At 47.7% G+C, this 14931-nt stretch overlaps 1 protein-coding gene across 1 annotated transcript in view; it reads right to left on the reverse strand.

The window, feature by feature from the left end:
* alk (ALK receptor tyrosine kinase) overlaps positions 1–14931 on the reverse strand; it is a 349900-nt gene that overhangs the window by 56281 nt on the left and 278688 nt on the right. The window contains exon 6 of the mRNA XM_035435053.1: positions 2589–2720. Within this exon, the coding sequence (XP_035290944.1) occupies positions 2589–2720 (132 nt within the window). The remainder of the gene's footprint in view (positions 1–2588; positions 2721–14931) is intronic.

A 14931-nucleotide genomic window follows, 5' to 3' on the forward strand; every position in this document is an offset into this window, starting at 1 on the left:
GGACCCATGTGCAACCTAAAATAGGCTCAAGCAGCAGATGAATTAGAGCTGAAACAGACAGAACAACTTCTGGGTCTCCTTTTATTCCTCAGGACAGAAAAATACAGCAAACGAGACCCAAATGTCCACCACATCATCAGAAATGCCCGCTCACAGACACATACACATGCACAAAAAACCAAAGGTCAAAAAAAAAACTACAAAAACAATGATAATAATAATCATGAAAGAGAGGGGGAGAGAGCAACGGTAATGTTCAGCATTGGTGGTCTAAGATGTTTCCACTTCACAGCTGAGTGATTCATCAGCGGCATGGTAAAAAATGGATAATTTATAATCAATGGTCATTGTCATGTAGATTTTTATGCTCTTATTAATTAATTTATTTGTATTTGATTGCAAATGTGACCATAACTTCTTTGTCATCTGTTGTTTGAGCAAGGCCTTCACAGAATTACATACTAAGCACAAAATATACTTGATGTTCCATTAAAGCCAACTGAATTGAATGGAGAGAGAGAGAGAGAGAGAGAGAGAGAGAGAGAGAGAGAGAGAGAGGGAGAGAGAGAGAGAGAGAGAGAGAGAGAGAGAGAGAGAGAGAGAGAGAGAGAGAGAGAGAGAGAGAGGGTATCAAACTTGGTTACCATTAGAAAGAACTGAAAATACATGAATAAAATACATGTATAAATTAACAAAAGGCCACGCAGTAATGAATCCCCGGCTCACGCATGAAGAGAAAACGTAGACGCTGCGCACTCAAACTGTTCTGGAACCATCTGTCCCCCTTCCTGAGTACAGCATCAGGAGAACACCTACGCATGTACCGCACAGCGCCATCACACAGCACCGACGATAAAGCATCCTGTTGTATTCATTCACACATTTGGTACTGATGATACTGATCTTACAAACGGCACTGATCTTACACATGGCACTGATCTTACAAATGGCACCGATCTTACATATGGCACTGATCTTATAGATGGCACTGATCTTACACAAGGCACTGATCGTAGACATAGCACTGATCTTACAGATGGCACTGATCTTACACATGGTACTGATCTTACACATGGTACTAATCTTACCCATGGTACTGATCTTACATATGACACTGATCTTACACATGGCACTGATCTTATGAATGCCACTGATCTTACACGTGGCACTGATCTTACAGATGGCATTGATCTTACCCATGACACTGATCTTACACGTGGCACTGATCTTACCCATGACACTGATCTTACCCATGACACTGATCTTACACAAGGCACTGATCATACAGATGGAGCTGCCACTGTCAGAGGCAGATACACAGAATCATCAGCACTGATGGAATAGCTTGTGTCAGGGGCATGAATTTCCTCCTACAGTTAAAATAGGCCGGCTCTCCCCCTGGATCATTAATTACGTCTCTGAATGAAATGAACTGTGTGAATGTGAGGGAGAGATTCAGCTGCACAGTGAATAAATGTGCAAGGAGAACAAATGCTGAGTGGAAAGCTGTCATACTTTCATTTAAAGAGGAAGAGGTCTGTTCGGTTCCCCAGACACCTCCTCCAGGAGGGATGGCTATACCTCGGATTAACATGGCCGAACATCTACCAATTACCATCAGAACTTTCACTTCAATTAAAAAAAAGCAATTAGATTGGGATTTATGGGCTCTCCGTTGCAGGATTATCAGACTGGTATTGCAACAGACTTTCAACAGACTTAAAAAAAAAACATTCCCACAATAAATCTGACAGCCTTGACACCAGCTTTTCTCTCTCTCTCTCTCTCTCAATTCAAAAAGGTTTCTTGTTATGACAGGCAATTAATAATTATAATCATCATTATCATCAGTATCATAATTATTATCGTCATCATAAGACACACACACACACACACACAGACACACACAATAAGAGTAAGCAGACATTGCTCAGCACAGTACCACCGCTCCCACTGAGTTCTGGAAGGTGAAACACGTTTTTATGCGTGTGACATGTGAAGGGAACACCGTGTTACTAGAGAGCACGGTTCGGCTGAGGCAAGGCACTGTGGGATACATGTCAAACACACACCCATAACAGCTTTTCCACAGAACTACTGTCTATAGTCTGGCCGCTGAGCTCTGTGCCTTCAGATGATGGCAGTGTTTGGTAATCTCTCTCTCAGTACCGGATACTTTTCTATATTTTTCGGTAGCGGATACATTTATATATTATTCTGTCCCCGATACTTTTCTATACACATACACCCATAACAGCTTTTCCACAGAACTACTGTCTATAGTCTGGCCGCTGAGCTCTGTGCCTTCAGATAGTGGCAGTGCTTGGTAATCTCTCTCTCAGTACCGGATACTTTTCTATATTTTTCTGTACACGATACTTTTCTACATTTTTCTGTACTGGATACTTTTTTTATATTTTTCTGTACCGAATACTTTTCTACATTTTTCGGTTTTGGATACTTTTCTACATTTTTCTGTACTGGATCCTTTTCTACATTTCGTTAGCCGATACTTTCCTATACTTTTCCGCAGCAGATACTTTTCCAAATTTTTGGGTACCAGATATTTTTCGGCAGCGGATACTCACGGCACATATCTCCCTCGTCGTCTCCGAGCGGGCAGTCCGCGCTGAAGTCGCACTTCTGCCCCATGGCGATCTCGGGTCCCTGGTGGCACTGGTACTGCCCCTGCAGGGGGATCTGCGGGGTGGGCGAGGTCCCTGTGCGTGAGGAGAGGCAGAGGAATGCGTTTGCCGTTTGCTTTGAGCTGTTCTCCCACAGCGGTTACACACAGTATGGAAACCCTGCGTGTGATAATCACGAGCATCTTAACCAGGGCTGCCCAGAGATCGACCGTCCTGTAGGCTTTCATATCAACCCTAATTGGGCACATCTTATTCTACTGATTAGCAGCTCGATGAGATCTCTAGCTTTGTTAGGGTTGTAGTGAAAACCTACACTGAAAAAAAAAATCTTCTGGAACAAGGTTGGGGGTCACCCTGATCTAAACCCTGGGTTTTCAACAGGGGGTCTGTGCACTACTGGGGGTCCTTGAAGTTCCTATAGGAGGGTCCCAGACTTGATATGCAATGACTACATATAGATTTGGGGAAATATTTCACTACATAAACCTTTTTTTTTTCTTTCTTAATATACATTTTTAACTTATGATGGGGGTCCCCTGGATGCTTTTGAACCTCTATGGGATTCCCTTGATCAGAAAAGGTCGAAACCCTCTGATCCAAACCATTTGCAATCCAAGATTATGCACTTGTGTCCACTGTGAGGCTACGTTGGACGATTTCACAGTCAAAGCTAGTTCCGCAGAGTACATTAGGGACAGGGAGAAAGCAGTCATTTCTAAAGCCGTTGAAGGAGACGGCGGGCAGCGGTGCGAAATCCTAACGAATCGAACACGTCTTTAAAATCACACTTGTACCTGCGTTCCTCGCTTCATCTCGGCGCCTCGGGCATTTTGTTTCCCTTGACAACCGCTTCACGAATCAGCTATTTAAAGACGGGAACTTCACAAATATCAAAATGGCTTTTCAGGTGGCATGCACAGTCCAGCTCTACTTCTCAATGCAATTGCAAGTTTGTGTGTACAAACACACACGCATACACTATCACACACACACACACATACACACATGCACACGCACACACACACACACACACCCACACACCCACACCCACACACACACACACACACACACACACACACACACACACACACACCCAAACACACACGTCTGTCCAGCCAGATGGAAGATCTACCTGTGATGGCTATTCCAAATGTAGGAAGGAAGAAGTTAAACAGGAAATAAAAAATGAGCTTACCCCGGAAAAAAAAACAGACCAAATGTCGTCCTAATCTTATACGCCATCATAACCTGTCACGGCATCGAAAACTGAACTCTCCCTTGACACAAATCTTCCTACAGAGCAGTGGTCCCCCCCCCCCCCCCCTTTTTTGATAATAGGACATTTTAAGCCCCCCCCCCCCCATCCCATTCTGCACCAACCTCCACCATACCTCCCTGTTATCTCTCTGTGCCCCCCCCCCCCCCCCCCCCCCCCCCGGAGTGCACGCCCACCACTTGGGGAACCACCGCTACAGAGGCTGGTAACAGCCCCCCCCCCCCCCCCCCCCCGATTTGCATACCATGTCTTCCGAGGACACAACGACCGGCATGGCTGCCAGACAGAACAAAGCGCGGATAGAGACAGCGGGACTCGCCGGTGGATAAACGCACCGCGCGGCGGGCAGATAGCATCGTCTCTGCACTAGCATGTACCTGCGGATTTGCATATCTATGCAAATAGCCCGGTCCCGTCTCCACCGAGCTCATAAAAAACAAAAAAAAACTGCCGTGGGTTTTTTGTTGCTGATCTCGGCCGTCGATAGCAGTGACGTAAATGCGGAAGTGATTCGCTTTCATTTTTTTGGGCAGAGCTCTTAAGAGCCGAACTGATTTCCACGTATTGAACTGCTGCGACGAGGCTTTTGGGATTTCGATGATTCCGCAGATAGACGCGCTCCGAGGACGCGTTCGCCCGTGTCCGCTCCAAGTGCCGGAGCTTCAGCTGTGGCACTACGCTACACTAATTATTTTCGCGGCAGTCCTTTTAAGACCAGTTTGATGTGTGGGGATCAGTGGATGATTAAGCACAAATGCAATAAAATAAAAAAAGCACCGAGTTTCTTTAGAATTTCTGAAGGGTACTTGAGACAAAAGCGAAGGTTCGTAAAATGGTGCCTTTGACAAATGCATATTCATAAGTGTGTGCAATATGCCTACCCAATTCTTCATGGTGCTGTCACTTCCTTTAACAATTTCACATCTTTTTTTATGAATACAACTAATACTAAGTACAGGTTACTCCACTTATGAAAATGTAATAATAATAATGCTTAATAATATCTAATTTAGCTCATTATGATTTGAGCCATTCATGAACAATTTCCTGAGTAGGTGTAATTTAATGAATAAGTCCTAGAACTACAATGGCACATTCATCCTTCAAGTTTGTAAAATTGGAGCTGAGTATAGCCCTTAGAGACCCAGGGAGATTTGGGTGTTTTTTCACTATCCTCAGTTTTTTTTTTTTTTTTTTTACAGATTAAACAGACTTATCTAATAGATAACCCCTCATGCAACCCCTCATTTTTTTTCACAAGACTTGTCCCTATCAGGAAAAGTTTTGGCCTGGATATAATATGAATTAGTTGGTAGAGCCTATTATTTGAAAAAAAAAACAATATTTTCTGAAGCGCGTAACACTACAAGGAAGTGACTTCTCCATGGTCTGTGCGTGTTTTCATCAGCTACTACTCGTGGTGACGAAATAGTGTAAACTGAGCAAAAGGTAGGTATGAGGCGACATAGCTCAGGAGGTAAGACCGATTGTCTGTTTGCTCTTCAAACGCAGCCCTGGCTTTAATGCGGGAAGATTTGACATATTTAAGTCACAAGACCCCCATGCATGACAGAAATATTTAAAAAATCCTACGTTCAGAAACTAGAGAGTTATTCGACGGAGATTAAAAAGGGAGTGCTTTTGGACGTAATTTGCGCCTCTCGGCTATACAAGGGGCCAGACGAAGCCAGCGAGCTGACTCGTTTCCGTGAAAGATAAACACACAAATCCGTTTTCACGGCTGAAATGAAGTAACTGAAATCCAGTCGTGTCACTCCACAAAGTGCGGAAATTTTTCCTGGTTCCCCCGACCGCCTTAACATTTCCCAAACAGCTGGGAAAGCCGTGAAACAATCGAGATCTTTTTTTTTTTTCAGTTTAACGTGGGCAGCCTTTACTGCACGCCCGCCAAACACCCCCCCCCCCCCCCCCCCCACCCCACCGCCCACCCCCCGCCCACCGCCCAGCTCCCTCTGAGTGGCGCTGGATCACAGCCATATTTGTATTCTGCGAACAAGACACATGAGATGGACGGCTGCCATGGTAATTAATGCACCTGTTTAACAGCTCGGCGTGTCGCACCGGCGCGGCACCGTCTGCACAGTCTCGGCCTCGATGCCCATTTTAATCACCGGCGGTGGAACTCAAAAACGGAAAAAAAAAAAAAAAAAAAATTAAAAAAAGGAGGAGCCAGAGGACGTAACGCACACGCCCGACGTCCGATTTGACGGTTCGTTGGGGGAAGCAACAACAGATTTCATTTGCGTGCTTGCTTACTGGCGATTGCCATTGCTATCAAAGATGATATGTTATCAGTAAATTGAACTGGGAATACATGTAATTCAAATGAGATTGATAACAATGATTATACGGTATGTTGCTATGCTGTGGCCTGTTGAGCCAAGACTGAGCAACACCAATTCAAGGGTAACTTCAGCACTGAGTGAGAGGAGCATCCTCCCGCTGAGGTGATGCCTCTGCCCTGCTGTGAAATGTCAAACATCGGGGCTGTAGGGAACCCAGGCCCCGCAGGTCCAAACGCCCCCCCGCCCCCCCCCCCCCCCCAAAACGCAGCGCTCCGTTTCTGACGGAGGTTGACGAATGGGGCCGGGCAGGAGCGAATGAGCCACACGAGGCGGTGGGTTTGCAGGGGATTGTGGGATTGTGTCACTGGAGCTCCTGCATTCTGACTCGCTCCGGGGGAGTGATGTACAGGCAACGGAGAGAAGTGGAGGTGACAGGCGGGGGGGGGGGGGGGGGGGGCTGTGCTCCTGCGCCCCCCGCCCCTCCCCTGAAAAATGACGAAACGGCGGAGGCCTCATCTGTCACGCCTACCCCCCCCCCCACCGCCCTCCACCGCAGCGTGACACCTGCTGCTCGACAGCACCGCCTGCTGAAGCCAGCGGGTGGCAGCAGAGAGCAGACCAGCCAGAGAGAGAGAGAGAAAGGAAGGAGGAAGCAAGAGAGAGAGAGAGAGAGAGACAGCCCAACAGCAAAGGCAGATGATCCGTGAAAAAGCCCGCTTTGGAAAAAGGAAGCTTTGATTTGATGTACTTGCATTAAACGATGAGGCAAACTGTGCTCTGGGAGGCAAATTCAGGGTCAGGTCTTATCATCGCTAAAGAGGAAACCGCTGGTGTTTTCGACGGGGACCTCTTAGTGCAGGCTTTTCAACGCTAAACTTCTGCCCTCTGCGCAATGAATCAGACTGCTTGGATGATGAACTGAAGGTCTCCGTTCCTACTGAGCCCAGTCTTTATCATTATGCTGTCAAATATAATAGTCCTAGCAGTGAGATCAAGATAGATTACCATTATGCTACTCTTAACAACATGGATTGTTTTGGTTCAGCAAATGTGCAGTGGAGGGCAGAGGAACCTTCATGTTTATTTTAAACCATACCCTTCAAACGCTAATATATACTCTAAAAGTGGCTTTTTAAATCTACACATTTTTCTAAAATGATTTTTTTGTTTTTTGTTTAAATCTATTGATTTAAACAGACTTCATCAAAGTCGGCCAAAAATCGAATAATGTCATTTGCACTACAGAACATGTGCAGTTTTTATTTTATTTTATGTGCCTTGTAGCTCTTAACATACAGTATGACTGACTGTAGGTAAGCCTCTGACGGTCATATGCACAGACAAAACAGCTACCTGGTGCAAAATGGGAAGTTAGCAGTAAAAATTTGAATACAACAAACCTGGAATTGTGAACATAAAAGTACAGGGTTATTTGAATGAAGACACAGCGTCCTTTGTTGGGCTTAGACACATACAAACGGTGGCAGGTTTTACAACGGCTCATGACTCCAGTTCTCGTGAAAACCTATTGTGTGACATGTTATTATTATTATTATTCTTTTTCCATATTCGAGACAGAATGTTGGTCCTTGTGCTGTGTTGAAGAGCCACGACACAACATTTCCGGTGGTTCAAGCGACACCCTTTTTAATGGCGTCTTTCACAGGACTTCCGATTTCGAGGACAACAGTTTGGGCTTTAACAAGCTGAGGGATCGCTGTGAGTGATGTCACAGGCGACAGTGCGAACACCATTAGCCATCCCCGCTAGCCCTCACCAGCGCGGCCATGTCCCAGCATGCCTGCGGTCCTCCAAGACGAGTGTGACGGAAATACGACCTTCAATTATTATTATTTTTATGATCATGATTATTATTATTTATAGAGGGTAGATTGACCCCCACCCTTCCATCCCCTCAAGTGGCATAACTTGCATGTCCTTTCATTTTCACGTGAGATTTGGTAAGATTTTAAGGGGGGGTGGGGGTGGGGGGGGGTTGGGTTGAATGTGTCTGACTTGGCAGAATCTCACCCCTTCTGCCCCCTTTACAATTATCATTTCCCAAAGTCAAACGGACCGTGTGACGGGGAGGGGGGGGGGGTGGGGGGGACGATGATGCCCGAATCTGCACTCTCCCAGATACCAGCCAGAAGGCTCCGCTTTTAAGAATTCAATTAACTGCACTGGAGTCCCGCGTGATTGGTCATCAGCCCCGCTCGTCATCCGTCTCTGTCAGGGAGCAGGGCGTGGAGCCGCACAAGGAAGAAGGGAAGTGAAGACGGGAGAGAGGCGAAGCTCGAGTCGCCAGCGTCAGCCAAAAGACAAGGGCGTCCGGTCTTATCCCAAAAAAGGGCCGGTGTGGGTGCAGGCTTTTGTTTTAGCCCAGCACTAAGACACCTGCTTCTACTTATCACGGTCTTGATTAACGACAGTGATTAGTTAATTACTTGAATCAGGTGTCCCAGAGCTGGGCTGAGACAAACAGCTGCACCCACAGCGGCCCTTCTCAGATAAGATTTGCGAGGGGGCACACTTAGCCCCGTCTTTCTGCACAAAATGGAGAAGGAGAAGACAGTAAAAACAGGCCAGAAGCACAGCTCACATCGTCAGCGTTCGCTGCTGTGTAAGAGGAAAGGACGTAGTACTCAGATCAGTCGTTCTACTTGGTTAGCCCCCCCCCCCCACCCTCCCAAAAGCACGGGGACTCCGCTTCTGAAAGGGTTCCCTTGTGCAGGCGCACAGCGGTGGGGGGGGGGGGGTTGGGTGGGGTGGGATGGAGAGGCGTGGGGGGGGGGTTTGGGTGGGGTGGGATGGAGAGGCGTAGAGGCGGGTGTTGGTTGGGGTGGGATGGTGAGGCATAGAAGGGGGTGGGGGTTTGGGTGGGGTGGGATGGAGAGGAGTAGAGGTGGGTGTTGGTTGGGGTGGGATGGAGAGGCGTAGATGCGGGTGGGGGTTTGGGTGGGGTGGGATGGACAGGAGTAGAGGGGGGTGGGGGTTTGGGTGGGGTGGAATGGAGAGGCGTGGGGGGGGGGGGGTTTGGGTGGGGTGGGGTTGGGTGGGGTAGAGGGGGGTGGGAGGACCCTGCCTGCCCTCGGTTCCTCAGCTACCCTGCGTTACTTTGGTTTCGCAGACTTTTCGGCAGGGGTATAATTTGGTGGGCCATCTGAGGAGATCTACAGACAGGATGAACAATCTCTCAGGATGAGCAGCCATTAACCGTTGGCCGTGCTTAAATCAAAAACGTTGAATTTCAAACAACTGGAAGTGTTTTTTTTTGTTTGTTTGTTTTTCCCCCTCTTGACAGGCAGTCGATTTTAACAGAGTTCATTTTTTGTCATGAAGGCTGAACTCACCACACCATTTGTAACACTTGTTTTTAATTATGAGTCAGCATTAAGGACAGATGTTGATTGAATCCAGACCATTGACCAAATCCATTATCTGTGATTCCTGCTTCCAGTAGGAGAGCGGAGAACGCTATCTGGCATCTAAGGCAGTATATTCACATTTCCCCAGAAGCAGAACGCAATTATGCATATTGCAGAAAAAGTCACATAAATCTCATTGTAAACTTGGAGCAATCTGCTGCCCTCCATTTATTGCAAAGCTCATCCTTCGCAATCACTCACGGTTAGATCATCTGGGCCTGTGACTGCAAAAGTGACCTCAGACCACCAGTACAGCCCGCTGTAGCCAACCAGATGCAGGCTCACTGAAAATCAATTTGGCCTGCAAGTGCACGTCGGGTGCAGAACAGATGCATCCAGAAGCCCATTACCCTCCGTTTGCAACGTGAAGAACCAATAAGGAATCAAGTTTGAGGATCATGTGACCTTCCTCATTAAGTAAAAAATTGTGGCAGCAAAAAGTAGAGGCTGAGCTTTCAAGTTTGAAAAATCCTATTTAAAAAAAAAGCAAAGCGAAGCAATCACAGATCTGCAGGGCTCATGCATTAATGCTCAAACACAAACATGGGCTTACGGGCCAGATTCTACGCTGCGTAGTCAAACAGAGATCTTTCCCAAAGCAAATCTCTAAAGACCTCCACTGCCACCATGTTGCCTTCACTGCTACCAACATTTGTTGAGTGTTAAGCATGGGGAAAAAAAAGAGTATAAAACAAAACAGGCAAATAAATAAATAATCTGACTCACTGCCTTGCGATTGTGTTGTGTCAGTCTGGTTGTTCCCCAGTTCAGACCTGGGGGATTTATGCAGAATAGGCTAAACGACTCTCAAGCTGTGCTTCGTTGAGTCCTGAACTGAGAAGAACGCCCGTTAGTGACTGATGGGCGGGTGCTGGCTTGTTGGTGGGTGGTGAGGTTAGTGTTTAAAATATTTTATGGGCACAGTCGGGGCAGGCATGCCACCCCTGGTGCCAGGGCAGGAATAAGAGGCTGTGATGTGATTGGTTGCGAGGGTGGTGGTGGGGGGGGGGGGGGGGGGGGGTGATAGGGCTCCCTCTGATTGATTAACATGCAAAACCGACTCTGCCTCCAAGATTGATTTCCCAGTGACACGGGCGAACCCGCAGGTCTAATCAAAATGAAAATTACTCTCTGTTTTACTCCCTGTGTTATCTGGAATGTCTTATTTATATTGAATAACTTTTGGGATGCGTTTAACAGATGAGGTATTTATTCTGTCACTTCGCAGTATTAATACATATATCACCGCTTTTTCAGAAGACAGCGGAAGAATCCCTAACCAGACGTCTGCGCTTGAAGACTAATCCAGACTTTGGTTCGATTTAGCCGCGGCATTAACATTCGGCATGCCGCTGGGGGCAGGGCGGGTTTTATTTCTCAACCCTGTCGTTATTAAATAAAAGCTAAAGCGAAGACGCAGAGGAACCGGTGTCGGACGGATGGGTCTGCAGCCGTAAAAGAGGCGCGCGTTTTACAGGCTGTTTGTCGAGCGGCCCCGAGGCACGGATCAATGGGGGATAAGGAGGGGAGACGCGGCAACGTGTGAGGCTAAAAGGCAACGATGCAATCGGTGGACACATCTATCTCTCTCTCCCTCTCTCTCACTCTCTCTATCTATCTCTCAGTCTCTCTCTCTCTCTCATTCTCTTCCTCTCTCTCTCACTCTCAAACACACACACACTCAGCAATGTGTGAGGCTGAGAGGCAACGATGCAATCGGTGGACACATCTATCTCTCTATCTCTCAGTCTCTCTCATTCTCTCCCTCTCTCTCTATCTCTCAGTCTCTCTATCTCTCTCTCATTCTCTCCCGCTCTCTCTCCCGCTCTCTCTCTCTATTTCTCTCTCTCACTCTCACTCTCAAGCACACGCATGCACACACGCAGGACTCCCCTGCAAGAGGAAGAGACTGTATCTCAATGGGACCTCCCAGGCTAAATAAAGGATAAATAAAATGCATGCGCGAATATGCTTCCACCAACTATAGCATCTGACTTTAATTTTGTAAGATTATGGACGGTCTCCAATCATCAGTGGTGTCTCTGGTTAATTCCTCAGAACTGTCTCCTAAACCTGTTTTTCACTTTGGATAAGACCATCCATGACACGCTTAAATGTAAATGATGAGTTAAACAAGACCAGGTCAAAACCTAGGAAATGGCTGGACCGAACCGGCCGACCAATGGTGTAACTTCATCACTCAGTCACAGACATGCGCGGTGTAACTTCATCACTCACTCAGTCACTCAGTCACAGACGTTCGCGTTTACAGGGCTGGCCCCGCTGTTGCGGTCCAGCCAAAAATAGAAAAAAGACTCATAAAAGCAGGGATGGAGAGACTGAGATCCTGGAGTCGACAGAGACGTGGAGGACGCCTCACTACGTCAGCGTTCATCCACCATGCAGCCCGAGAGCAGGCTGGCTGACAGTTGGGAAAACGCTGTTACGATTTTCATTTGCAAACAGCGCTCGTCGTGTTCTCCGCGCGACCCCGTTCGCTAGCAAACTAGCGCAGAATTAGCGTTCGCCCAGCCTCGCCGCGCGACGTAAACAACGGCTCTCCCGTTCGAGGCGCTCGCGATTTCCACTATCACAGTACGTCTTCACGAAACGCGGCTGAAGTGCTCCTGCAGACGAGGGTTACCGTCGGCTCGTAACCAGAGCAACGGAATTTGCCGGGCCGGCAAAACTACTGTAATGCATCCGACCTCAATCACCCGACGATGAACGGATATACAACGCAGCCACTCTGTACCAAATTCTAATTGTTCATGTAGTTAATTTGGCTTGTTAATTATAACAATTCATTTTATCTGTATTCTTCGGCCCTCCAATTTGTTATTCACAAGTGCTGGGAAAGAGTCAGATTTTTCCCCCCTTTTTCTTTGTATTTTGTCTGCTGTCTAGTGTGCCTATTCTTATATCCTCTAAAATATCCTTTATTTTTCCAGGAAAGTCCCATTGAGATGAATATATGAATATAAATTCATATATTCATTTGTGAATATAAAAGGATAGAGTATTTCATTGGATGTATAAGTATAAAGTATAAAAGCCCCATTGAGTTGAATATGTCAATGAGAAATAAAGGATATAAGATTAAGTACTACTCAAAATTCCCAGGCAAAATTTTAGATCCCCCCCAACCCCCCACCGCCCTTGTTCCAAAGTCCTCAGTCAATTTCAGAGGGCAAACGCTGGCAATCACATCCCATGAATCGCTTGCAGCAAGCTGCCCCCCCCCCCCTTTTATTCTACCGCTCAGTTTCCCGGTTATAATGAGGGGATAGTGGACACCCCGAACCGTTCAGCCTGCCAAACTGGCACAGCTGGCATGGGCGAATCACAGAAGCCCAAAATCACAAAAGTCACTAATGAGCTACGGGACAGAGAGTGACTCTGCTGTCCAAAAACACCCCCCTTCCTCGTGTGACATCACGGCCAGAGCTGCCTCTTCATCGTGGCGAGGGACACTTGACCCACGGTGGGCACTAGCACGGTGTTGGATGCGAACGGAACCAGGCGGAATATCACTGCACTTAATGTAGATTTTCGGGCGGACACGGTGGCATAGTGGCTAGCACTGGCGCACTGACCCACAGCAAGAAGGTCGTGGGTTCGAATCTTGGCTTGGGGCCTTTCTGTGTGGAGTTTGCACAGGCGGCTGTCGGAGAGAACCTGCCGGTAAAGGCGATCGAACCGAGGCCGCAATGGAAGTGAGGGGAATCGGAATTCTGGGAATTGCCGCGGGCCGAGACTCGGGGACGGGCGTGATGGATGGGATCGGGAAAACCGCTACACGACCGGACGCCAAAAACTGACGCATTAACCGCGAAAAAAAAGAAACAGACCCCGAGGAGGGTCCCGGCCCCTTCCCGGCAAAGCGCGCGGCCAGATGCGCTGCCGTTTACGACGGACAGACTGAACCACGAGGGTCTAATCCGGCGCTCGCGGTCTGACTGCGTTCGCCGTTCGCTTTAACGGACCGCCTCAGAGACGCCAGGCCTCGAGCCCTTTCAGTCATCTGTATGCAGCTGAAAGAGCGCAGGTGCCACAGGTGTCATCAGCCGCCGCGCGCTCCGATCTCCCGTCACTCTCGGAGACGAGCCGGCGACAGACAGACACATCACAGCTCGGGCCGCTTTTAATTAATCTGAGCTGCTCCACACGGCCTCCCGACAGGAGACTTAATTACTGCGACGCCAGGGAAAACGCACAAAAAGCATGTGCTTGACGCATTCGGTCTGAAGAGCTATTAGCCACTGAAAAAGCTCACGTTCACTGGCAAAATCATGTTCATTCCAAAGGGTAGAAAATATATAAAACATACAAAATGATAGAACAGATTGACAGTGGGATTGCTTAGAATACGGTTTGACCAAACTATTACAATGTACTACTGACATTTAAAATCAACACTGAGATGACGAGAAGAACCATTACAGATCAGAATTGGTGCAGGGCAGATGCCTATTAAACTCAAGGAAAATACAGAAGCTCTTAAAACAATATCTCAGGGCAGCCACAATCAAGCCGAGAAGCTATTTTCCCATCAAGCGACAGAGGACGGCTTTTTCAAAGCAGCGGTATATAGCACAACTTTCAGACTCAAAACGGCAGGCTGATGCAATTGGCAATCACACCCCGAACTGAGGAGTGACTCAGCGGCGCCACGGGCAACACAAGGACAGCGACAGGTACCGCAGACTCACAGAGCACTGCCAACAGTGACTAACGGGGGTCTGCTAACGCGCATTATCGCGGTAATTAAAGAGCAGGAGATTAAGACTTTGACAGGGTGGCCTGCGGTCACTTCCGCGTCTGCCCCACGGACGGGAAGCAGCAGCGAACGGAGTGGCGTGGGAGATTGCGTTTTTTTGTTTTTTTTTGCGTGTTGCGGAAGACGGAGTTTTGGAAAGTAACAGCACGGTTTGTCCCCGAGAAGCCGCGGATGCCTGGAATTACGTGAGTGCCGCAAATTCAGACTTCAACTGGCCCGTTAATCATTTGCATAATGATTACTTTCAGTCCTGCGGAGCGAAGTCTCGGAAACAAAACAAAGCGAGGCAGGGAGAATGTATAAAAATGTAGGACGCACGCTTTCAAGATTTGCAGCCTCGTGCCAACGAACAAGCATCAAACGGCGCGAGGAAAAGCATAAAAGACCTTTCAGTGCCGGAGAAGCGCGCACGTTCGTTTCTCTTTTTACATCTCCTCGGGAGATAAACGCCCGATTTGCACGCCGTTTAAATGTTTAAAAAGGGGAAATGCGCGAT

This window comes from Anguilla anguilla, chromosome 1 (genome assembly GCF_013347855.1).
Source record: "Anguilla anguilla isolate fAngAng1 chromosome 1, fAngAng1.pri, whole genome shotgun sequence".
Lineage (NCBI taxonomy): Eukaryota > Metazoa > Chordata > Actinopteri > Anguilliformes > Anguillidae > Anguilla > Anguilla anguilla.